The 26401-nt window shown below is 32.4% G+C and overlaps 2 protein-coding genes across 2 annotated transcripts; both read left to right on the top strand.

Annotated features, from left to right (window-relative positions):
- The first annotated feature begins 1080 nt into the window (after positions 1–1080).
- Positions 1081–5990, top strand: LOC143056913 (uncharacterized). The gene is made up of 2 exons (XM_076230104.1): positions 1081–1185; positions 5148–5990. The coding sequence occupies exon 2, from the start codon at positions 5170–5172 to the stop codon at positions 5848–5850; it is 681 nt and encodes a 226-aa protein (XP_076086219.1). The 5' UTR covers positions 1081–1185; positions 5148–5169; the 3' UTR covers positions 5851–5990.
- Positions 5991–12160: 6170 nt separating this feature from the next.
- Positions 12161–26401, top strand: LOC143057619 (COP9 signalosome complex subunit 7b-like). The gene is made up of 9 exons (XM_076230953.1): positions 12161–12242; positions 14803–14963; positions 15630–15705; positions 16238–16326; positions 17300–17359; positions 18160–18302; positions 18843–18948; positions 19078–19202; positions 26172–26401. The coding sequence occupies exons 2-9, from the start codon at positions 14808–14810 to the stop codon at positions 26206–26208; spliced, it is 792 nt and encodes a 263-aa protein (XP_076087068.1). The 5' UTR covers positions 12161–12242; positions 14803–14807; the 3' UTR covers positions 26209–26401.

The raw sequence follows: 26401 nt of genomic DNA, 5'->3' as shown, positions 1-26401 counted from the left end.
TTCCGATTTGAATTTTCCACGGACTTCAGTATTTTTGTGATTCTATTTTTTTTTGTGTGTCTACCAGTCATAAAGTTTGTTCGGCATGTAGTATTGTCACTTTTCTTATTAGTCCTACGCCTATTCTTGTAAATTCGATAAATTTAATCTATGTTGTTTTATGATGCTGTTTGTCATCCTGTTTATTTCATAAATCAGAGTGTTGGCTTTCTCCAGTGCAGTTTTATGTCATTTTCAGGTATTTTAATTCGTTGGGTGTTCAGAAATATGTCATAAAGTATATATCACGCAGACGACCACGGATATTTTAAACTTGTCGTAGCAGCAATCTTGTACTTTTTCACAAATGTGGTCGATGATCATTGAATGCGTCTTTTAACTTGTCATGGGCAACATAACAGATCCAACCAGTTGAGCAGGACTCGATCACAGTATCCCTTTCCAAGACATTTGAGGTCATCATTTGTTTTCTATTCAATTAGAGATTATGGCGAGTTTTGCTTTTTTTTGCGTTTGTGGTGTCTCTTTTTCAGTATTTCTTACAACTATCCTGTTCAATAAAGTTTAAAGTAGCAGTAATATCAATTGCATATTGAATATATGGGCAAAATAAATGACGTGAAAATAACGTACCTTCAAACATCTTAAAATAGGACATTAATCATTAACACTTTCATTTTCAAAACATTTCAATTGTAAGTTTTTTGACACTTTTACCTTAAACTTGCGGTTGTACAATGAACTACTTTTTTTATTTTCGTAATGGTATAAAATAAGAACGCCATTCTCTTCTTTGTTTTGATAGACTGCTGTGCTTTATAGTATATATATTACATACCCATAAAGTAAACATACAATGTAAATACAAATTGTTCTGTTTTCTGTAAAAAGCTCAAAAAGGTTCGTCTACCGATAAATATGTTTACATCTCATGTACCTGTTATTTGCTTTTCTAATCAGCAGCTCGTGTCAATCAATTAAATTCTGTTGACTCTACTTACCTGTTAAGTTAATTAATTAGCTTTTGAAACTTGAAATGTAACTATTACACTTCGTTTAATGTTTTGAATATGTTTATAGATTTCACGAAACTGTAAATACAGTTACTGTATCACTAGTTTTAACGTCTGCTCGGTTCTTTATAGATCTGCAGACGACAGTGCACAATTGCGTCTGATGCTTTAGGTATGTACGTATTTTCTGTTTTGTACTTTCATGATATTTTGATAATTTTAACTTGAAAATAAACTTGATAAATGGTTATTCTTAAAGTAAATATATAGGGTACGTTATATCAAAAATTGTCTACGGAGAAAGTTCATACAGTTCTCTAAAATTCAATATGTTGGCTGAACTTTTGACGTTATCCTTTATTATATTGAAATGTATTGTACATTTATCAAACAAAATTATTTCAAGAGACAATTACTTATTCTGTTTTTATTACTAAAAAAGAAAATTACAAGTCGGCTGGTACTGGTTCTCTTTCTGACTTTTTAATTTACAATTTTCTGGTCAATTTTAAGGTATGAACTTTTTATTTGACTGTTGGAATAGTTTTGCATGATTAAAACATGAACATATAATTGAAATAATTGCTTTTCTTAATGTTATTTTATGGTGAATATTTTAAAAAGGTAGAACTCTTTAACTTAAACGGGTGGGAGACAATCGCCAAAATAGGTTATCAAGACAAACACAAATTTACACTGCAAAAGAAATAATTTTGAATATAGAAAAATGTATTTGTTCAAATCAGGACACGCAACTTTGAGTCACAAAAAATATTTTTCCGGAACGCCCAGACTACTTATTGATGTTTTTATGGCCATTTCAGGGGTATAGTGCGGTGACCAAACCCAACATTTTTAAAATTTAATCGTCAAACATACTATATGGCTATATTATATATCATTGGATTCGGAAAAATGAGTACTTTTGGAATATCGATGTCGTCAAAAAGAAGTGTGGTAACAGTTTTGCATAAATTAAGGTCAACGATCAACAAACTGTTTTCTTATTTCTTTGTATATTTTCAAAATTGAAAGATATCAGCAGCATTTTGTATTAAATTTCAAATCAATTGACAATGAATCATCCCTAAAATGTAAAAAAAAAAAAAAAAAAAAAAGGATCTTATTACTCAATAATCGATTATTTCTGAAAATTGCTGTTTTTCAAACACTTGTTCTATGAGCCCATTCTATTATACAAGATCAATACAAATTCCGTTGAAGTTACCTTGGCGGGTGATATTCAACCTCAGCTATAAATGATAAATGTTGTGTTTTCGATTGAAGCCTTCTATACCTGACAATTATTTTATTTTGCAAAAGCTCATGCATGTAATTCATTGCAACCAAAAACCATTTATTACCTCTCAAAAACAGTTACAATTAAAAAATCCAATCAAAATGATCCATAAAGCAGATTTCTTCCAGGAATATCTTCCGATTCGTCTGTCAAGGAATTTCTACATAATTCTGACACTTGACAGGAGCAAAGCTCCGTACATGTAAGGTTTTAATTGTTGTGAACGAACACTTTTCACATGGAGATTTTCCCTCACATGAACACACAAGATCCTGCAAGAATGCTATTGAAACATGCCCTTCAAAATAAACAGTGTGTAAAGAATTAATTAATTTTCCCCAACCTTATTCTAAAGATGACGGAACAGGGGGTTTAGCAATGTGTGATGTGGTCAAAATTGCCGATTCAAAGAGAGGTAACCTGACTTAACCTACATCTTTACTGGTGGCAAGCTTGACGCGCATTTTATTCATATCATGATGGAATGATTTAAAGATATTCTTCATATCATGCATCTTCGAAACTAAATTCTTCCACAAACAAGAGCTTCATCTTCGTCAGTACTCCCAAAGCTCTGTAACTACAATAGTCGTGCGTGTCCTTCAAAGTCCTGTATACTATTTTCTCACTACTCCAAACAGAGACGAAGTTGTGTCGCATCCGGTAAGAGTGTGTACAGTAGGAGTCAGTTTATAAATTGTTGGGGAAAAGCAAGCACATAGTTGGTGAATGGGTAAAATTCTACTAAAAAAACTATGCTTTACACTGCTAATGTTCCCCATCTGCACCTACAACTCGCATGCATGTGTCATCTGTTTATAGTAGTGAACAGACAGAACAATCACACCCGTATCAGAGGTCCATATGATTATTCTGTTGCTCTTTCCTGGTTCTTTTCTGTTAACTTCATGTCCATGTATAAGGCATTAGTTATTATACGAGTATTGGCCCTTGATGAGTGCTTACCAAGTTACGACAGTCATTAACACTTTTGTCTGAAATATCTTCGACAATTTCGGATTTACTACCGTTCCGGCTAAGTAAAACTCACTATAAGGTGGAATCATAGGGGATTTGTCATAGTTTTGAAGAGGAAAAACTACCAAAGAAATTAGGGAGAGGAATCCTTCTCCTTCAATAATCTGATACACTTTGGTGGAAGCTGTAATCTTTGTGCGGCTTTACTTTGGAGCAGACAACTTTATTGAGTTTTTCATGTCGTAGCGGTAAAAGAATGTCTGCTACTGTGTGCGCTAGAGAAAATCATTGGGTCATATTTTTATAATAGTCAGCTGCAAGGTCACCAAATTTTTTACTTTTCTGTTATCATCAATATATTTAAGCAATGCCATACCACCTTTCAGACTGGTGTAAGTTGTGAGTGATGGGACAAAGGAAGGTAGGGAAAGTGCACAAGAGACATTAGAATCTAATTGGATCGCCAAATCAGGAATTTCATCAAACGACCCATACTCTTGAACACATTGCTAGCAGATTCCATAATTAAGCCTTTCAACGGAACTTAAGAAGAAACGTTTACTCTTTACAGTAAAGGAAGTGATTCAGTACTTCTTCTCTGGCAGACGATACACTTTTCAAAATTAAAATGCATGTGTTGCCTTTTTGAACTACTAGGACCTAATCGTAAAGGACTTTATAATTCAAACATTTTCATGTCCAAATTCAGATTTGGTTCTTACTTTCTAAAATATATCAAAAAGAAAAAAACTCATATCAAATAAACATACGAAAATAAGAAATCTTTTAAAAATACATAAAAAGACACGATAACCAACACGAAATAGGACTATGGACTAACAAAAAAGATCGAATTGAACAAATTTGGCAATGAAAAATCGTTGTTATACGAAATATCATTTATAGATTAAAATAATAGTATCGGTCTGGTTCAATATTTTTGTTCAAAACGAATTTCTAGAGGAAAACTTGTAACCTGTATCTTCATTTTGTAGTGTATATTTTGTTTCAATGCACAAGTCGAAATACTGCTTCTGAGATAAATGATTTTGAAATTGTTGTTTAATAAAGGTTTGACATATCATTTAAATGTTGATTATTTTACATTTTGCACAAAAATAAATGACAAAATGAATTGAAACGTACTCTATTAAATGCAAAATATTCGTAGTGTTCAATTTTTACAAAAACTCTTCAATAACAGATTAATTTTGCTAAACTTTGTTTGAAATTGTTAAAATAAGGTTTTACAACAATGTATATAATAACAAAATGCATATCACGAATGTTCTATTAGAATGTAGGACTAAATTCTTTTGAAAGTAATTTTTTCTTTAAAGTAAGTGAACGAACTTCATTTTACAGAGGTTGCACCGTACGATTAATTGACGACAAGTCAAAATGTAAAGTGTAACCTTTGAACTACCAATACTGTGATTTATAGCCGTATATTCCGAATGACGATTTAACCCCTTAAATACGTGACTTTTCCTTACTTGGTCACCGTACTAGTAAATGTGAACCGAAAGAAAATATTCAATCTATGATAAGATAAATGTTCCAGTTTATAGCTGTGGTTGATAGCCACCGAAGGATTGGTCTTTGTTGGGAGAGGGGCGGACTATTCTAAATAATATGTTAAGACTCTAAATTTTTTTGAAAACAAAATACTAAGTAAAACAAATGAATTATTTCTATTGGAAACTAGCAAAATGGATAAATAAAAACGACATTGTTTAAAAACATCTTGTAATTAAATCAGCACAAATGTCCACAAAAAGATGAGTGGTTAATGTCTTAGTAATATGTATGGGCTGTATAGCTTTATCAAAAACATAACGTTTTATTGATTTCAGGGAAAGAAACATTAGAAATACGATGAGAGATGCCATGTATCGTTATCATACAAACCGACAAGGACTTGTGCCTTTGGGAAAAGGATCATTGTGCTCATCTATTCTAAAAATTTCCTCAAATACAAGAGATCGTGCAGTTAAAGCAAATCTTGTGGAAATTGCCAAAACTGAAAGATTAAAATCCATTTTTGACCAACAGAAGAAGGAAACGGACGTGTTAACGGATAGAGTCATAAATCGAACTTGTAAATCGTTGAAGGAAAAAACTGCCTGGCATCATGTGTTAAATACAAACTATTCAACTCCATATTTCAAAACTTTACAACATGGATTCAACAAACGAGACGTGTATACTCCAAAAACGTCTCAACATATTAAAGTTGAAACAAAAGTCTATGACATTGGATGGGACAAATCCATTTTTAAAACCGATATTTGTCGACGATTACTACAAACTGATCCACGAAGGAAACAAGAACGAGAACGGAAACTTCTGCTCAATAAATCTAGAAGAAAAAGCCAAATTGTTATTGACCGGCAGATATCTACCTCTGCATTTTATCGTCTGCTCCAGGATCCAAGCAACATACATGAATATAAATATGAAAGAAAACCAACACTTGTAACATTTCAAGATGAATTGAACACTTTAAAAGAAAAATCATTCGAGAAAGACATATTGACGAAAGACGACAAGAACTGAATTGCTTTCCGCATTTAGTTCTTTATTGCCATTTATCATTATTTTAAATTTTGACGCACCCTTGGTTAGTATAATCTTCAAGATGTAAGAAAAATTGTGTTCTAAAACGAATCGCGTTAAAGTTTATGTCTTAGATCTTACATTGTTTTAACTTATTCGTATGAATATAAAAAACGATTCGCACAAAAAAGCAGTTTCAGTTATGCCGATTAACAGAAAGGAAAACTTGTTAAAAAGGTACCCAAATGAATCTCAAGCATTTCAAATGTGTTTAGAGAACGTTTTAGATTCTTCAACGAGTATACCAGTGCAAAAAACTTTGAAAGTCAGATATACATAAGGACTTCCCTTTTCAGTCATATACATACATATCTTGCTGACATTCTTGATTAAACTGGTTGCATTGGGTGTTGGTAGTTTGTTGGTTCGATCCATGACATGGATCACTACTAAGCCAGCAGCTACAATTATTTGGTTTTAAATTTCTGAATAATGTGTATGAAAAGTGACATGTCTTCTTGTAGACTGTTAGATACATGACCATGTTAGTTGGGAAGATCGTTGTTTTAGATGCCATCCTTCGTTTCTTGTACGGTTCGTTTAGTATGTCGGGGAATATGTGAATAAAACAGGATGAGTATTTTGTCTTTTTTTGAATACTTTCATACTATATAAATAAGAAGATGTGACATGATTGCCAACTCTTCCAAGTGACCAAATAGGAGTAACCAGGTAGAGGTCAGCGTACGGCCTTCAACAATGAGCAAAACTGACAGCACAAAACAAGCTATAAAAGGCACAAACATCTATACAATTCAAATAATGGCCTGATTTATGTACTAAACAATAAACAAACAAATACAAATCCTTGGTATACAGCAGCAAAAGGACAACTGATAAACTGCAGGTGCCTGGTTTGGGACAGGCACAGATATAATGTTGCGGGGTTGAACATGTTTGCGGGCGCCTCTAAACTTAGACATTGGTGTACATTTTTAATAGCACATCATCCACACAAACTCAGTTGAAAAGGGGTTAACACACCGGACCGATACAAAACACAAAAAACTTATTCGTAAAACATATCTGCGATCTTAAAGTAAGCTAGTTCAAAGTCTATAAAAACTATTAAAAGACTCATGTTTCTTGTTTAAACAATATTTATAGACAATAATAGGTCATAAACAACGATATAAGGTTAAGGCTTAGAAACGGGGAAATGCGAGGCTTGTTGAAGGTTGTACGGCTAAGTTGTCTCATATCCCTTGTTAATAAGTATGATTAAGGGTTTGGTTAGCTTTTGTGGTGAATGCCGACTTTTGTTTTGCTTTGAGTAGAATATTACCATAAAAGATTGGATGTGAAATACCTGAACGCACAAGATGTCTGCATGTTTGATAACTATTTACGAATGACGTCCTTGTACCGATGATAACATTCAGTAAATGGTTAAATACGTTTCGGATTGAAAACCCTGGTGTAATAATGTTTCGGTAATACATAGATTTCTTTCGTTGTTACATAGTGATACACCTGCGAATCGAAAAAGTTGAGATATATGATCACCATAAGATGGTGACAAGTGAACGTCACCATCGAAAAATGAATAGGAAATGAAAACTCTTTTACAAAAATAATAACTTTGTAGTTCAGAGAACGAGTTCAGAAGTTAAAACTTACCATCATATACCTACTAAAGGTGGTACATATTTAAAAAAGTGAGACGAGATATAACAGAAACTTAGAAAACATTAAAATACAGAATGCATTACAAATTGTGTCAACACCTCAAATTAACACAAAAGTAAGATTTCTAATTACTGTGATCTAGGTAATAGCCGAAAACAATTACAATAAAAAATCAGGAATCAGAGACTTAAATGATTAAAACATATACCAGTGTTTTAGAGGTAAATTCACGTGGAAGTGTACTTATGGATTAGTCACGATTCTCCAACATTTGAAAAATCCAACTCACGTTTATCCAACAAGTTTCAAACAATAGATGGGCTTGGTGTTTATATAACAATAAACATTTTTGTTTTTAGGAAGATATATGAATGAATATATGAATTCTTTATTTGCAAACGGCAGTAGTTTCGTGCTATAGCAACACAAACATATTTAAATTGTGACACACAATAAACAACAGAGAACAATTTAATAAGATATTACAATAGACAAATGATCAACTTATTAGATGTGATCTAATCTCCCAGGCGATTTCAAACAATTACATAATTTTCCAACTAAAGATCTAGATTTTGTTTGATACAAATACATAAGTTTTGTCACATTTGGCCACGAACAGTAATAATTTGGTAAAAACTGCAGCCGTCCATGTCTATACACAGGGCACAAAAAGTATATACCAAAATTCTGAGTCCTGTGTTCGTATAAACGGTAAACTAACATCGTGGTTTTGCTGTAAAACTGGTGTAAAACAGGGAGATAATTTATCGCCGACACTCTTCTCAGAAAATCAGGTATGAGTAAAGATATGTAGGTAAATTCATATGCAAGTCACCATGCAGGACCCGGAAATCAGGTATGAGTACAGATATGTAGGTATGTTCATATGCCTGCTAGTCTCACCAGGGCATAGACGATCAAATACGAGTAAAGACATATAGGTACATTCATATTCCAAGTCCCACCAGGATTTAGAAGATCAGGTAAGAATAAAGATTTGTCGATAAATTCATACAAGTATACAAAGTCTCACCAGGGCTCAGACAATCAAATATGAGTAAAGACATATAGGTACATTCATATTCCAAGTCCTACCAGGCCGTAACATATTGCATGTGTTATTTTTACTCTTAAGTGCAGAACTTTCAAAGTAAAACTTGGGTATGTAATTGTACGAGCATTTCTTTTATGCGTTTCTATCTTATAGCGCTAAAGAGGCTTCTTTAAAATTCACGGACGAAGAGTTGAATGTTTTGGATGATGCTCCCAATATATCTTTGGAACGGTACCGTAATATATTAGTGTGGAATCTAAGAAAATTACACTTGTCAGAAAATGCACTAACCTTGGTGATATGTTTAATTACTTTGCAGAACTTTTAGACAAATTCGCGGACATCAGTTCCGTGCATAGTCGCAAAATGTTTGAAAGAAAACTCGATATTTTTTTGGTAGGGGTGTGCCATTTTTGCCTAAAAAAACGTACCCATTTTAATATAACATTCATTAATAATGTAAGATTCTCAATAGCATATTTATATATGATATGTAGATCATACCCCAAATCAATATACAGTTACCAAACGTAAATGCATTTTAATATTATAGGATGTCATTAAAAAGGAGGGTCATTTTAATATAAAATCTTGCAAAATTATGACCCATATTTTTGGCACATCCCCGTTTACCCATTGATAGGAAGTTACCCCCCCCCCCCCCCCCCCCCCCCGTGGTTATAAGTGTAATATAATTCATGAATATTCCGAAAAGTACGGTTGCAAAGAAAAGTTTGAACTTCAACAAACTTATTTTTCAGCGCACCGAGGTATCTATACATATGTCCGTAATTTATCGACATGCAATTCTGGAAGTAGACGGAGTAGAAAGTTTTCCAGATATTCCATGTATTATCACTTAACATATAAGCCCGGATAGTAAACATGACCAATTGTTTATCCAAAATGTTCAAGCCTTAGTCAAGGAGTATTCAGATTCGATGATGTAAAATTATTCATGATTTTTTACTGACGGTTGTCCGGTTCAGTATATATGTTACAGTGAATTTGTATAATCAAGTTATGTAGAATCCCATATTTTTCAGGGAATATGTAGAATCACTAAAATCATAAGTAATTATATATAATCCCTGAAAATGACCAGTGATTTTACATAATCACTGAAAATTTTAATAATTATTCTACAAATTCCCTAATATGATTTCAGGGATTATGAATAATTTAATGATCCTTTGTTTTATAAAAAAAAATAATATCATTGTTTTCTTTCATATTCCTTGCCAAATGAAATAATTTGGCTTTTAAACACAGAGGATGATATAAAAGATATAAAAGATATGACCAACACAGGGTTTCGAGATAAAGGTGAAGACTTCAAAATTAATAATATCAAGATTCCCTTTATAGCGATAGTATGTATTGTTTGTTTATTAAAAGCCAGCGTCAAATGGATATTCATGTTCTATTTGTAAATCCACAAAGCATCGTATTTGAGATACATGTAGAGCAAATGGTGAAGAATATTAGGGAACCTCTGTTTTGTGGCGGTTTGTTTTTTGTTTTTGTTTTGTTTTGTTCAAATGAACAAGAAATTCAAACTGTGAGAAGTTAGGCATCTAAATGTATAGAGAAAAAAACAGGCAGAACTTAGGATTGACAAATAGAACAAAACTTTAGAGGAAGCTTGCATTTGGTGAAATATTCTCATGGCAATTCCACAGGGTAAAAATAAAAGGGAAACCCAAAAAAACATAACGATGGCAATTGTTAAAAAAAAGTCTGAAAAAGGATATCACCTGGCCACAAAACATGGTATCTTCCTTGCACTAACCAGTTCAAGGTTACAAATTCCTATATTTATTTTGTATTTATTGTTTTTGGAGGGGGTACCTTCAGATATTGTACTGAACACTTATTTCTCTTAGGCGTGTTGTTAAAATCTGATTCGATATGTGCAGGAAAATGTTTTTTTAAATGTGGATTTTGTGGTAAAAACAGATGTGAAGATGATATTATTTTAATATATTGTGTTTCACATTTTATTAAAGTGTGCCTAACATTTTGAAAAATTGGGGTAATCATTTTTTTTATATATTGTGCTTAACATTTTACAATTTATGTTACTTTATAATGATAATGATAATATGTTTTTATTTGATTTTATAGGATAATTTTTTTTTTATTAATTTTCTTTATAAATAAAACTATTTCTTCATTTCAGTTATTATGCAGAATCCCTGATGTTTTTTTTCTAGTGATTATACATAATCCCTGAAAATTTTAGTGATTATATATAATCCCTAAACTACCCAGTGATTCTACAGAATCCCTGAAAATTTCAGAATTCTACATAATCACTGATTATACAAATTCACTGTAACATATATAAGTCACAAAATTGTTTTCGAATGTTATTAAACCGACATTTGTTTCAAACACGGATGTGAAATTTTCGTTCGAAATTATTTCGACACTTCGTGAAAGGGACCTCAGGACGCAGCCGGGGGCTTTTTGAAGAATCAAGTAGACATGGCTAGTATATCGGGAGTATAGATCGTGACCGTGACAATATCTTTCAAATCGTTCCTGGTATATTAGACGTCTCCATCAGACTTGTTTCTCCATTGAACGATACTCATTTGACAGTTTTGTACCTGTCATGTAATTCTTGTGAAAACTATTTGGTTAGTACTTACAAAGACTGCATAAATAATTCCATTTCAAGTATAAGGGGACCATATCGATAGTTGTCGAGAACAACTGAACCCATTCGGGTCCCGCAGAAGATGTGATATGATTGCTAATGAAACGTGAACTCTCCACAAGAGACCAAAATAACGCAGAAATTACTATTTATAGGTCACCGTACGGCCTTCAACAATCACGAGCAAAGCCCATTCCGCATAGTCAGCTATACAAGGTCCCGCAATGAAAACTAACAGCCATATTTTTTTGAAATGAACGAAAAACAAATATGTAAAACATAAACAAATGAAAACCACTGAATTACAGGCTCCTGACTTTGGACAGACAAATACATACATAACTTGTAGTGTGGGGGGGGGGGGGGGGTAAAACATGTTAGCGGGATACCAACCCTCCCCCTAAAGTGAGGTACACTAACTTTACTTATTCTAGAAGTATTTTTGTAGCGTCCAAAACATGAAAAGTGTTAGATTTTAGCGATTTCGTCTGTTACGCTTATAGGCATGAACATCGCGCATAACGTCATAAAAATTGAAAAATTATAAATGAAATTAAAAATACATTTTTTACTCATTAACAATATCGTTAAACCAGACGCCGCATGCGCCAGAAAGTAAAGTCATCAACCAGTTGATTGTTTGCTGTATATAATTATAAAGAAGAGAGAAGACACCTAGCTATTCTTAGGCATGTAACTTGTTTAATTCTAAAAGTGTCTGGTATTTGGTCATTCCATCTTACACAAGGAACAGAATTTTTATATACTCATTATCAGTAATCAAAATACATTGTTTGGGAATTTTCACATTTGATAAAATCAAGGATTTGTATAGTAAGACTTGTTTACTGTTTTCAATTTACTGAACGGAAATGCTGGTCAATTCCAGAAAAGATTCATTTTTTAGTTTAGTTTAAGAGTTGCGTCTCCTGATAAAAACAACTTTTGTCATTTTTTGGCTGTTTTTTTATGCTTAATCAGGTATGTCTTTTTAAAGATAACTTTACAGTGCCATCATTATATGTATACTTACATTTTACATTATCATTGTTATAGTGAAATATATCTAGTTTTAATTTACAGAGTAAATTATATATATGACGTTTTGACTAATGGCATGATGGAAGTCTATAAAAAATTATCTTTGACCACAACGTACATGTACTGGCACAAGTGTCTGTGGCTTCCTGTATTTAGGAATCTATAAAAAAACCACTCTAGAGACATACTTTTAGCAGACGTTATACTTATGTAGAATATGTTTTACATAGACTGACCATCTATCATGTCCAGTCCATCTGGGCCCATTAAAAATTAATGAATAATTTATATTTACATCATAGAAGTTTGTTACATAATTAAATCATGGTAAATGAAATTTACACACAGTTTCAATGTTTAATGACAGCAGGTAAATGCAGTCTCACTATAAATTAGCGAATTAGAATTCCAGAAGAAATTTAGCGACAACAACATGAAGAAGCGACAAGAAAACTTAAAAAAGATATTAAAACAAATATATTGAAAAATATGCATTGACAATTTTATTTTGATATGTGTGCAGTGAGAAGTGATTTTCTTCTTCTTTTTTAAATTTTATTGATAGATATTGAAATAAAAATGCCTTTCCTCCATTGATATTTTATTTATACATACTTGATTCGCATAGGATTTTTTCAATAAAAAGAAATCATCAAGTTTAAAGTATCAAATGCATTGCAAAAAGGAATATTTCATCAATGAAATTCCAGTCAAATGTTCTCTTGAATATCTTTTTTATATTAGATACAAATTTTATTAGGTCTGATACAGATTTTTCGCAGTTAAGACGTTTCAACTGAGGCACTACACAGGCGTCAAAAGGCGTCATTATGGAGTAAAGGGGGTGGCGTCTAAAAGCGTCATTATGGAGGAAAGGGTTAATTAAAGGCACTGGCTATGGTTACAAATGTACATGGAAATGCAACAATGATAAAAATATAATAATAAAATTATTATTGTAACATTGGGGACTAATTGCCGGAATGCAATGTTAGGTACATGTATATGGAACCGATTAATTACGAATTTGTAACAATTATTATTGAGTCTACAATTACATTGCCTTATTGTTACATAACATTAATTCACTTCAATATAAGCTGGGACTACTAATATGTATAACAATAAAACTGGGAAACTTTTATTTGAATTTGCCCAAATTGCATACCATTTTTTTTTGCAATTATTATAGTTTCACAAATGAGTAATGCAGAAATATGCACGTCCATGTTTCATACTGTATAATTGCATTCTGCACTATCATGACTATACTTTTTGTTAAGAAAATTTCAATGTCTGTCATGCTTCAGCAGAAAAAAAAGATTTTTTTACTCTTGCAATCCAGGATTTGTATATAAAAATCCTTGTTGCAATGTTCATTTTTTTGTCAAAGTTTTTTGTTGGAAGCATATACATGATTTCATTACTGCCCATTACTGATTTTATGTTCACCTCCGATTTCCATATCCAGCTTAGCATAGCTTAAAAACCCTAATAAAACATAAAAATACAAGCCAATTGTGAAGGCAAATTAGGCAATTGATGTTAACATTCGCCGACATGTTGAAACTGGTGGAATTGATGTTTATAGACACAGATATTTTGTGACAGTAATTTCATTCTTATTTGCGAAGTTTAATTAATCTGGCGTACATTGAAGTGCATAAATGTTACAATAACGCAATGTAACCATAGACTCAATTATTATTGTTACATTCGTAATTAATCAGATCTTTACCAAACCCTGTATTCGGGCAATTACTCTCCAATGTAACAATTATATTTTCATTATTCTTACATTTCCATGTAACTGTTGCCAGTACCTTGTTAAAATCAAATCAGTGTTTATTATGATTGTGTTATTTATTCAACAAATTGACTGAGGATCGAAAACCAAAGTCAAAACCAGTCTTTATTATGTTAATCACTTAATTCAATCAAAGTCATGATTGATAAACTTTATTTGATCAAGAACATTTTTATAGTTTGATCTTTTTGTTTTTAATTTCTCCTCTATGGGGTAAACTTCATCTCTTTTATTACTTTTATACTGTAAAAATTGAGAAGGAATGAATTTTACCATTAAGAATCTTTTGTTCAATAAAGTCCCATGTGAGTAGCAACCCTCTATCAAGAAAATCACTATAGGAAACATGCATGATTATCATATCAACTATTTGCGTTTCATATGCAGATGTTACTTGAATGTTGCTTCACAGAACTAGGATGATTTTCACTAGGTTTATAGATATAAAAGGATGTAAAATATGAGTGCCAATGAGACCATTCTCCATCCAAGTCACAATTTCATAGTAAACCATTAAAGGTCAAAGTACGGTCTTCAACACAAAGCCTTGGCTCACAAAGAACAGCAAGCTATAAAAGGCCACAAAAATTACTAGTGTAAGTAGTGTTAAAAACATTTAAACGGGAAAACCAACAGCCTTATCGATATAAAAAACAAGAAATGATAATGTTTATTTTGTTATGTTTGTTTTAGACAAAATGACAGAGAAGTCAAGTAGTAATCCTTTAGAGCAGTTTGTATTACTGGCTAAAACAGCTAAAGGTGCTGCAGCTCTAGAACTGGTAAAACAGGCACTAGAGGCCCCTGGTGTATATGTATTTGGAGAACTCTTGGATATGCCAAATGTTAAAGAAGTAAGTAGAAATACAAAAGATGAAATGCATTTCTTTAAAAAAGTAAGAAGATATACAAAAGATGAAATGCATTTCTTCAAAAAAAGTAAGAAGATATACAACAGATGAAATGCATTTCTTTGAATAAAATAAAAATTAATCTCAAATTCTGGATAACAATCATGGCATTGAATGACAGAAATATTTTTTTATTTAAAGGTTAAAGATTTTCAGTACTTAGGCTTAGAGTAAATTTCATACATTTCATAGATGTTAAACAGTTGCATGCAAACTTTGACAAAGTAGATGGAATACAAATGCATCTTTTGTTGCCTTTCTTTAACATAAAATTAACATACACTACAGTTGAGGTTTTTTTTTGTTGCTTTTTTCACCAGTCCACCATTAGAAGACCACTCAAATTCAACATATTATTTTACAAACTTCATAAACTTGAATACAATCATAACAATAGCTTTTCTTGTTTTTCAAATGTATTGTATAACCTATTCATTTGATCTAAAAAGAAAAATGACATTTCTTTCCAAATGGTGAGCACTAGCGTTGACTGGGGACATAAAGTTTTGCCAACTCCCACCATGAAAGTCTCATTTGAAGATGACCCCATACCACAATAGTATGTGATAACAATGATCAAATAGATTTAACTAATATTTTTATTTCCAGCTGGCCACTGGAGCTCATGCACAATATTTTGATTTGTTGAATATATTTGCCTATGGTACCTACAGTGATTATAAAGGTAATTTGGAAAAAAAAATTGTGGATCATTAGTGCCCTTCTTATGATGGATAATTAGTGAGTTATCTCCCATTTCTTATATCCATCTATTATTTCCTGACACCATTTTCTCTTAATGAAATCTTGCTGTTTTGATCAATCAAAATGGAAAATGTTACAACAAAAACAATCGATTGTTTAACATGTTTAAGGACAGATTATTTTGTGTTTAACCACATGTAAGTTCAGAGTTCTTCATTAACCAATGGTTAAAGGTACAAACAAGTGTAACAGATATTCTTGCACTATAACAACTTGCTGCAAATTCAGAGATTTTGCTAAAAAAGTATCAACCGAGACATAAAACATGAATAAGATACATCGTCCTTGATATTATTTTACAAAACCAAATTGTTAAGGGTAGTGGAAATATCAGCAAAATCAAAATTTGTTTTTCAATATTTAAGGAATAAAGAAAGAGTTTGTTCTGTTTAATGAACTTTTAGAACCTGATGTTCATTATATATATATTGATTGTTTTTCTCCATTTTCAGAGAGAAAAGGAAAACTACCAGACCTTACCCAAGCACAAATGACAAAGCTCCGTCAGTTAACAATTGTTTCACTAGCAACAAAAACAAAGGTTAGTATCGAGATATGTGTATAATAAAGAAATATCAAAAAGTTGATCTTTCTGTGATACATCCAACATGTATTTTATGGGTCAAAATGGTCACATAATGTTGTAATCTTACCTGTATTTTTAACATTGCCATATAAGTGGGGGGTTTAGCTAGCCATAAAACCAAATGTTTTTTTTGCTTAGTTGATTGATTTATGACTGCATTGAAACAGTAGGTCTAGTTATGGCTCTACTCCTTCTGTCATTCCATCCTTCCTACGTACATACTGTCCCTATAATAGAAAAGTTTCATCAAAATTTTTTCAGATACTATAAAAGGAAATTGTATCATAAGTATTTAAAAAAAATTACTATTTATCTTGAATAGAAACTTGTAATTTTTGCAGAAAACTCATCTATACTACTAAAGGAAGAGACCGATTTGATTGAGCAGCATCTCCTCAAAAAAAAAAAAAGTCAGAAATATTTGTGATATGATACGTATAAATGATTTTTTTGGTATTTCCTAATTTGGTCTTGGAAACAATCCTTTTTTCCACAGAAAATGCCAATTTTTGATGGAATATCCCAATTCCGAGACAGTTTATATGGTGTCGTGTCATATATGCTTTTGCGCATGCTCAGTTGATGTACTGCCAGCAGAATTTAAAAACTCTGTGTTTGGACACTTGTGTAATTGTGCCGCTATTTTACTGGCATCTTCTAGTATTACCTATTTTAGATGAAGATGAACTTGAAAATGAAATCTTTTGATTAAGATGAACTTGAAAATAAAATTTAATCTGAATTTAAGACTGAGATAGGATTATTTTTTATTCACCATTTCCTGAAAAAGTGATAATTATTTTTTTACTATTTAAAAAAAAAACGGCAATATTAAATCCACATAAAACTTTATGAAATTTATTGATAAGAAACTATGATATCAATTAATTCACCAATCTATTAGAATTCTTTGTATTTTATCTTTCAGCACATTCCTTATTCAGTTTTATTGCAAGAACTTGACATACAGAATTTAAGAAATTTAGAGGTAATTCATATAACAGACAATAGACGTTTTGTTTGACTGTTTTACTACATATTGATATAGGAAGATGTGGTATGAGTGCCAATGAGACAACTCTCCATCCAAAAAACAATTTATAAAAGTAAACCATTATAGGTCAAGGTACAAAGCCCACTTGTGTTCCTTTCAATAATTTCAAATTGCGATATTACAAAATGTCTTTAAAATTTTGTAATAGATCATCACTTTTAGATTTCAAATGTCACAATGCTTCTGTTATTATGTCACAGAAAGAGTCGATTGTTAAATGTTGTAATTATGCAAATTGTACATCGGTCAACAAGTATTACTCAACCATAACTGTCCATAAGACTTGGCATTGGTCTGTTTGTCATGATTCTAGAATGCCTGAGGGAGAATTTGCATACAGTATAGTCTGAAATTTTATTTTGGTATACTGGTACTGGTAAATAATAAACTTATTTTACTTGAAATATAAAACGTTATACACACAACAACAGCTGTAGAAATACAATTATGATTACTGGTATGTTGCTGCATTGACTAAAAAACATACTATGAACCACAATTTTTCAACTTTTATGAGTAAAAAATAACAAATAAAAATTATCGTGAACATGTAAAACTAGGATATCAAAAGTATTATACATCAACAGAGATTATAATTAGTGATTAAGATATTTTGCATAGTCTGCTTGCTACAAAGTGTAAAAACAAAATATTGTGCAAAAATAGATGGTTTATAGTAATTAATCAAAATGAATATACCAGTATTGTTATTTTATTGTATTGTCTTTATTTAGGATTTAATAATAGAGGTGATATATGCTGATATAATACACGGTAAACTAGACCAGAAGAATCAGAGACTAGAAGTAGACTACGCCATTGGTCGTGACATCAGATCTGAAGCTGTACCAGAGATCATTAATGTTTTACAGGACTGGTGAGTATTTAGGACACTTTGACCATGTATTTCTTGCCCTTCCATTGCTAAATAGGACTGTCATTTAAATATTGACCAATCTTGGACTTTTTTGGAGATTTGAATTATAATTCTTTTTGCCAAAGAACGTATCAATCTGAATCTTATGCCAGTTGTCCAAGGATTGCTATATCTTTGTAGTTTACAGGCCATTAGCCAGGATTTCTCCGATAACAGTTATTACTGGTCATGTCACTCTGACCTTAATCGTCAAACTTCAATCAGATTCTTTAATTTAGAAGTCTTTAAGGGATTGGTTTTATTGGTGGTCAAAATCCCTTGGCTACAGGTGTGTGTTAGATTTCAAAGCGACAACTATTATTTGTATTTTAAAGATCTGATAAATGAAATGTGAAAGTTCTTATTTCTTATTTGATAATTTAATGGATTTTAAATCTTGTCGTAAGGGAAACAGTGTCTTACATAGAGATATTGAACTTCAACAATGATAAATACAAACAGGATTAGCCCATACTTTATTGAAACACTATTTTTTTCCAGGTGCAATGGATGTGAAGCTGTTTTACAAAGTATAAAACTACAGATAACAAAGGCCAATCAAAATAAAGAAAATAATATAAGAATAAAACAGCAAATGGAACAAGAGGTAAATAATTGAAAGCTTACAAAAATATATGATTACTTGAAGCATTTCTCTTTAAAAAAAACAACATATTTACTTATAGAATCATTTGGCTGTAAAAAGTATGTTTATAATTTTTTCAATGTTTTACAGGTTGCAAATATAAAGAAAACATTGAAAAGTACACAACAAACAGATTCAGAAGAACAGATGGTAACAGATAGTCGAGATATAGCTATGTCATCAGATAAGCCGAAGAAAGGATCTAAAACTAAAGGGTAAGCTGTTACATATACATGTACAATGTATATTCAATATGTATGTTATCTAATCTGATTACCTACCTTCTTGGTGGTGATAAATAGTCGTTATATAGCTACGTCATCATATAAGTCAAAGGAAGGATCTAAAATAAAAGTGCAAGCTATTGACATTGTATTGTACATTCTGATCTATTTTTATACGCCCGTCGTCTTTTAGACGGGACGTATTATGGTATACCGTTGTCCGTCCGTCTGTCTGTCCGTCCGTCCGTCTGTCCGTCCGTCCGTCTTCCACACTTCGGACAATAACTCAAAAACACTTTCACCAATTTCCATGAAACTTAAGTGAATTGTTTATATCTATTGACGTAAGCTCCATTTCGTTTTTTTTTAATTTCAGATTTTAAGTTTTGGATTTATGGGGCTTTATTCATAAAAAAGGGGGGATTTTCAACACTTCGGACAATAACTCAAAAAAGCTTTCACCAATGTCCATGAAACTTTGGTGAATTGTTTATATCTATTGATGTAAGCTCCCTTTCAATTTTTATAAATTTCAGATTTTAAGTTTTGGATTTATGGGGCTTTATTCATAAAAAAGGGGGGATTTTCAACACTTCGGACAATAACTCAAAAAAGCTTTCACCAATGTCCATGAAACTTTGGTGAATTGTTTATATCTATTGATGTAAGCTCCCTTTCAATTTTTATAAATTTCAGATTTTAAGTTTTGGATTTATGGGGCTTTATTCATAAAAAAAGGGGGATTTTCAACACTTCGGACAATAACTCAAAAAGGCTTTCACCAATGTCCATGAAACTTTGGTGAATCGTTTATATCTATTGATGTAAGCTCCCTTTCAATTTTTATAAATTTCAGATTTTAAGTTTTGGATTTATGGGGCTTTATTCATAAGAAAAGGGGGATTTTCAACACTTCGGACAATAACTCAAAAAGGCTTTCACCAATGTCCATGAAACTTTGGTGAATTGTTTATGTCTATTGATGTAAGCTCCCTTTCAATTTTTATAAATTTCAGATTTTACATTTCTGTGTTATGAATTTTTATGCTTAAAAAAGGGGGGATTTTCCTATTTTGGGACAATAACTAACACTTTCACAAAATTTTATGCAACTTTGATAAATTGTTTATATCTATTGACATAAGCTCCCTGTCCATTTTTATAAATTTTAGATTTTACGTTTTCTCAAGTAATGAATTTTTATACTTAAAAAAGGGGGATTTTATGAAAATTTGGTGAATATATTAATGTAACATCCCTTTTGATTTGTATATATATTTCTAGTTGATCATATAAATTCATTTAAAGCATAAAAGACAAGTTAAAAGAGCAATGGGCGTACCATGAGCTAAAGCGCAGTTTGGAGGCAGGGGTTCAAATTAGCGGTGGTCTGAGGTCCGCGACCTTCCACTTTCGAATTGGTTACTAGCCACGCCCGACAGGCCTTCCCCTCTGAGACAACTATATCACAGTTATAGTAGTCTCAGTTCCACTTGAAAGAAAATAAAAACTAGCTTTGCAAACCTTTTCGCCAAAGTCTCCAAATCAACGATCTCAAAACTTATTTTAATCATTATTATTCATGACAGCGATGTCAATTTTGTTCAATCGCTAGCTATATACAGAAAATCGCCGACAAAAGATGTGTTAATACGAGTAAAATCGTATCTGACTGACAAAAACAACATTGGAACACAATGACAATGGCTGCCGTGAAAAGACAATTACAATTTAGGATTCGATACCGGATGCGGATAAGGGTAATTCCGGGTTTTTGGCGAATCCAGGCAGGTGACAAATACATCTATGCATGGTAAATGAATATAAACACTAGAATTGAAAACCAAAAGATATATGTAAAAGAAAGAAAAAGCAGAAAATATTTTAAACAGAAACTCAAAATTACTTTTGACAAATTTTAATGTCAAAATCCAATACATTGTGACAGCTGGGAACAGTATATCTAACAATATATATGTTCCTGGTCACAGTTTAAATTTTCTTTATCAGTGATAAATGTTGATAATGCATGTAAGATGCTTTTAAAGTGTAAACATATTTATACTGCAATTTTGAAGGGGTATTTTTTTTTCTCAATTTTGAAGGATCAGTTAAAGGGGCACTAGCTGTCAAATTTATTGTAACCGATTTGACTCAAATTCTCATATTTGGTTTATAACAATGTAAAACATTTATCCAAACTATCAAAAGTCTAAAATAAACAGTTTACAGAGCATGGGGTAGATAATATATAGGTTCGTTTCGTGTGTATTTTAGTCCAGACGCCATCTAATTATCTATCGATTTGACCTCAGATGACCATATAAGCGATGTAAACAAAAATAAAGATACGAATAGATTACACCAACACGTGCAATTGCATTTTTATAGGTCTGTTTGATTTTATTTTATAGATTAAAAATAGATGTTTCTCATTGTTTTTAACCATATAAGAATGATTTTATGTGCATCGAATTAGTAATCAAATGATTTACCGTAGTTTCACTTTCATTGTTGACATTCTTTTTCTTTAAATAACCAGTACACGTACAATGCATGCGTTGTCAATCTCTAGCTAGGGGTTAACTTGAAGTTCACATGAATACCGGTTAGAATGATGATGACGTTTTCACTTGCAAGTGAATCAGTCAAAAATTATGTTTAATCGCTTATTTCAACGAAATTAAAGGAAATTGATTGCTAAAAGCAAATTATTATTTCATTATTCCAATTTGATTAATGATTGATCTAAAAAAAAATCATACTTTATTTTTTAGCTCACCTGGCCCGAAGGGCCAAGTGAGCTTTTCTCATCACTTGGCGTCCGTCGTCCGTCGTCCGTCGTCGTCCGTCGTCCGTCGTCCGTCGTCGTCGTCCGTCGTCGTTAACTTTTACAAAAATCTTCTCCTCTGAAACTACTGGGCCAAATCAAACCAAACTTGGCCACAATCATCATTGGGGTATCTAGTTTAAAAAATGTGTGGCGTGACCCGGTCAACCAACCAAGATGGCCGCCACGGCTAAAAATAGAACATAGGGGTAAAATGCAGTTTTTGGCTTATAACTCAAAAACCAAAGCATTTAGAGCAAATCTGACATGGGGTAAAAATATTTATCAGGTCAAGATCTATCTGCCCTGAAATTTTCAGATGAATCGGTCAATCGGTTGTTGGGTTGCTGCCCCTGAATTGGTAATTTTGAGGAAATTTTGCTGTTTTTGGTTATTATCTTGAATATTATTATAGATAGAGATAAACTGTAAACAGCAATAATGTTCAGCAAAGTAAGATCTACAAATAAGTCAACATGACCAAAATGGTCAGTTGACCCGTTTAGGAGTTATTGCCCTTTATAGTCAATTTTTCACCATTTTTCGTTAATTAAAGTAATCTTTTACAAAAATCTTCTCCTCTGAAACTACTGGGCCAAATTAATCCAAACTTGGCCACAATCATCTTTGGGGTATCTAGTTTAAAAAATGTGTGGCGTGACCTGGTCAACCAACCAAGATGGCCACCACGGCTAAAAATAGAACAAAGGGGTAAAATGCAGTTTTTGGCTTATAACTCAAAAACCAAAGCATTTTGAGGAAATCTGACGGGATAAAAATGTTTATCAGGTCAAGATCTATCTGCCCTGAAATTTTCAGATGAATTAGTCAATCGGTTGTTGGGTTGCTGCCCCTGAATTGGTAATTTTGAGGAAATTTTGCTGTTTTTGGTTATTATCTTGAATATTATTATAGATAGAGATAAACTGTAAACAGCAATTATGTTCAGCAAAGTAAGATCTACAAATAAGTCAACATGACCAAAATGGTCAGTTGACCCGTTTAGGAGTTATTGCCCTTTATAGTCAATTTTAACCATTTTTCATAAATTAAATTAATCTTTTACAAAAATCTTCTCCTCTGAAACTACTGGGCCAAAAATGTGTGGCGTGACCTGGTCAACCAACCAAGATGGCCGCCACCGCTAAAAATAGAACATAGGGGTAAAATGCAGTTTTTGGCTTATAACTCAAAAACCAAAGCATTTTGAGGAAATCTGACATGGGATAAAAATGTTTATCAGGTCAAGATCTATCTGCCCTGAAATTTTCAGATGAATCGGTCAATCGGTTGTTGGGTTGCTGCCCCTGAATTGGTAATTTTGAGGAAATTTTGCTGTTTTTGGTTATTATCTTGAATATTATTATAGATAGAGATAAATTGTAAACAGCAATAATGTTCAGCAAAGTAAGATCTACAAATAAGTCAACATGACCAAAATGGTCAGTTGACCTGTTTAGGAGTTATTGCCCTTTATAGTCAATCTTTAACCATTTTTCATAAATCTAAGTAATCTTTTACAAAATCTCCACTGAAACTACTAGGCCACAATCATCTTTGGGGTATCTAGTTTGAAAAATGTGTCCGATGACCTGGCCATTCAACCAAGATGGCCGCCACGGCTAAAAATAGAACATAGGGGTAAAATGCAGTTTTTGGCTTATAACTATGAATTCAAAGCATCTAGAGCAAATCTGACAAGAAGTTAAATTGTTAATCAAGTCAATATCTATCTGCCCTGAATTTTTCAGATGAATTGGACAACTGGTTGTTGGGTTGCTGCCCTCCAATTGGTAATTTTTAAAGAAATTTTGCCGTTTTTGGTTATCTTGAATACTATTATAGATAGCGATAAACTGTAAACAGCAATAATGTTCAGCAAAGTAAGATCTACAAATAAGTCAACATGACCTAAATGGTCAATTGACCCCTTAAGGAGTTATTGCCCTTTATAGTCAATTTTTAACAATTTTCATTAATTTGGTAAATATATGTAAATTTTTACCAAATATAGTTCTCTGTTACTAATGGGCAAAGTTCATTATAGATATAATTGTAAGAAGCAAAATCGTTCAGTAAAGTAAGAACTTCAAACACATCACCATCACCAAAATACAATTTTGTCATGAATCCATTTGTGTCCTTTGTTTAATATGCACATAGACCAAGGTGAGCGACACAGGCTCTTTAGAGCCTCTAGTTTATATATATCGTAGCTAGTGCCCCTTTAAAGAAGCTGGAAGATTCTTACTTTATTTTCACAAATAACTACCTGAATGTAGGCAAATCATATAGGTGGCGTCCTTTGGGCCACTCTACCCCCCCCCCCCCCCCCACTGTTTGATAACTTTGAAACGGATGACCTCTCAACCATATACATTCATGTATGGGACTATATAACTAATCAAATGAAATATAAGGGGAGTCCATGGGGTGACCCACCCCCTCCTGTTTGGGAACTTACGAAACGGTCGAGATCCCCACCCCTTAATTATATATAGGGTCAAAATAACTAATTAAATGAAATATAGGGGAAGTCCCCCTACCCCCTCCTGTTTGAGAACTTGGAAACAGATGAGATCCCCACCCCTAAACCATATATATTCATGTATGGGACAATATAACAAATCAAATGAAATATAGGGGAAGTCCCTGGGGTCATCCTATCCCTTCCTGTTTGAGAACTTGAAAACCCTCGAGATCCCCACCCCTAAACCATATATATTCATGTATGGAACAATATAACAAATCAAATGAAATATAGGGGAAGTCCCTGGGGTCACCCTACCCCTTCCTGTTTGAGAACTTGAAAACCCTCGAGATCCCCACCCCTAAACCATATATATTCATGTATGGGACAATATAACAAATCATTTACATTTACTATGGGCAGGTCAGTCAGACCTCACCTTTGATCCTTGTAGTAGTGAACATTTGTCTGATTTGTGTCGCATAACTATTGTACTATAGAACACATACTCAGTTTTCTTTACAGGGAAACCAGTCCATTCATACTATTAGATGTTCGTACTAAGTCAACACGTACTACTAACAGTCAACTAAAACCGACGTTAACTACCAACTAGAACAACTACAATCATTGCGAACTTGTACCACTGCAGACTCACCATAAAAAATATACATTTATATATTCATTGCTATTGAAACCTTGATAACATATAAATTATTTGCCTTAATAATTAATTCATTAGATAAACATAAATGTACAATATATGAATGTTTAAGGTAGATTCATGGTATACCGCCATCTTGGATTGCACAATCGCAGTACAAAATCGGTCTAATTATTTGCCTAAATCTGCAAATTTGGAGACAGATTTGCAATTCAATGGTTAGACTGTTTTTTCTATTTGAAGACAAATTGTTAATTAATCGTATTATTCAAAATATTTTAACAAATATCAATGTTTTTGGTATAAAAATTATTTTTTTCAAATGAGCCATTTAAGGGGAAATAACTCTTTTAGTACAAAATTTATACTGGGCTAATAGGGAATTTTTTTATTTTTACTTGTAGCAAGAAAACAAGTTCGGTGACACCATGTTTTCTTTTTATTTTCATAAAACATATTATGAAACCTTTCTTCTCACAATTTATTTCAAAATTCTATCTCATAGAATTTTTTTTATGCACACAAATGTGTTTTTTCATGAACAAACTAACCAAATTTTGGCAATTTTCAACGACCCATAGCTTGAAAAATAGCACGGTGACCCATACTTTTTATTAAATTTTTGAAAAGAGCATAATATAATCTTCATTTTGGCAAATTATGAAAAAATTCTGTCTCAAAAAATATATACTTGTGATCTACCTTAATGCCACATCAGAGGTGAATTTAGAGGGTTTTTCAGTGCCCCCCCCCCCCCCCCCTTTCCATTTTTGAGAAAAAATTTGGTTGATTATATAGGGAATCACTGAAGCATGACCGGAGAAGGTCCCCTGTTAGGCAGGCAGTGGGCCCCCACTTATGAAAATTTCTGGATGCGCCACTGCACATAATTACGTTTGCCAGGTTTTTGGTTAACTGCCTTCAGCGCTTACAGCGCTTTGATTATGGAATAGAACTAATTGGAAAGCCTATAAAAACATTTTCTTTTTATTGTAGAATAAGAGGAAGTAGTGGTACAAAGCTGTGGAAGTGATACAAACATTTGTTATGACAGAAAGTCATGTGATGTGAAGATCATGTGATGTGTAGAACATGTGACTGTTTGTTATTATTATCATGATTATGTGTCAGACAATAAAGATTTCACTTTATGTAATTTATAAAAAAAAATATTTGTACATTTTTGTCAGACCATCATGTAAATTCAATAGATATATTGTTTCCTT

The sequence above is a fragment of the Mytilus galloprovincialis genome, chromosome 13 (assembly GCF_965363235.1).
Source record: "Mytilus galloprovincialis chromosome 13, xbMytGall1.hap1.1, whole genome shotgun sequence".
Classification (NCBI taxonomy): domain Eukaryota; kingdom Metazoa; phylum Mollusca; class Bivalvia; order Mytilida; family Mytilidae; genus Mytilus; species Mytilus galloprovincialis.
The sequence above is the reverse complement of the archived record's forward strand: the minus strand, read 5'-3'. Positions and strand labels throughout refer to the sequence as shown.

What these genes read in the sequence shown, in the direction of transcription:
- LOC143056913 (XM_076230104.1), top strand. Translation starts at nt 5,170, where the DNA reads ATGAGAGATGCCATGTATCGTTATCATACAAACCGACAAGGACTTGTG.
- LOC143057619 (XM_076230953.1), top strand. Translation starts at nt 14,808, where the DNA reads ATGACAGAGAAGTCAAGTAGTAATCCTTTAGAGCAGTTTGTATTACTG. An exon ending in AACAGCAAATGGAACAAGAG is followed by an intron (nt 18,949 to 19,077) that starts GTAAATAATTGA and finishes AATGTTTTACAG; the next exon opens with GTTGCAAATATAAAGAAAAC. An exon ending in AAAGGATCTAAAACTAAAGG is followed by an intron (nt 19,203 to 26,171) that starts GTAAGCTGTTAC and finishes TTTTTATTGTAG; the next exon opens with AATAAGAGGAAGTAGTGGTA.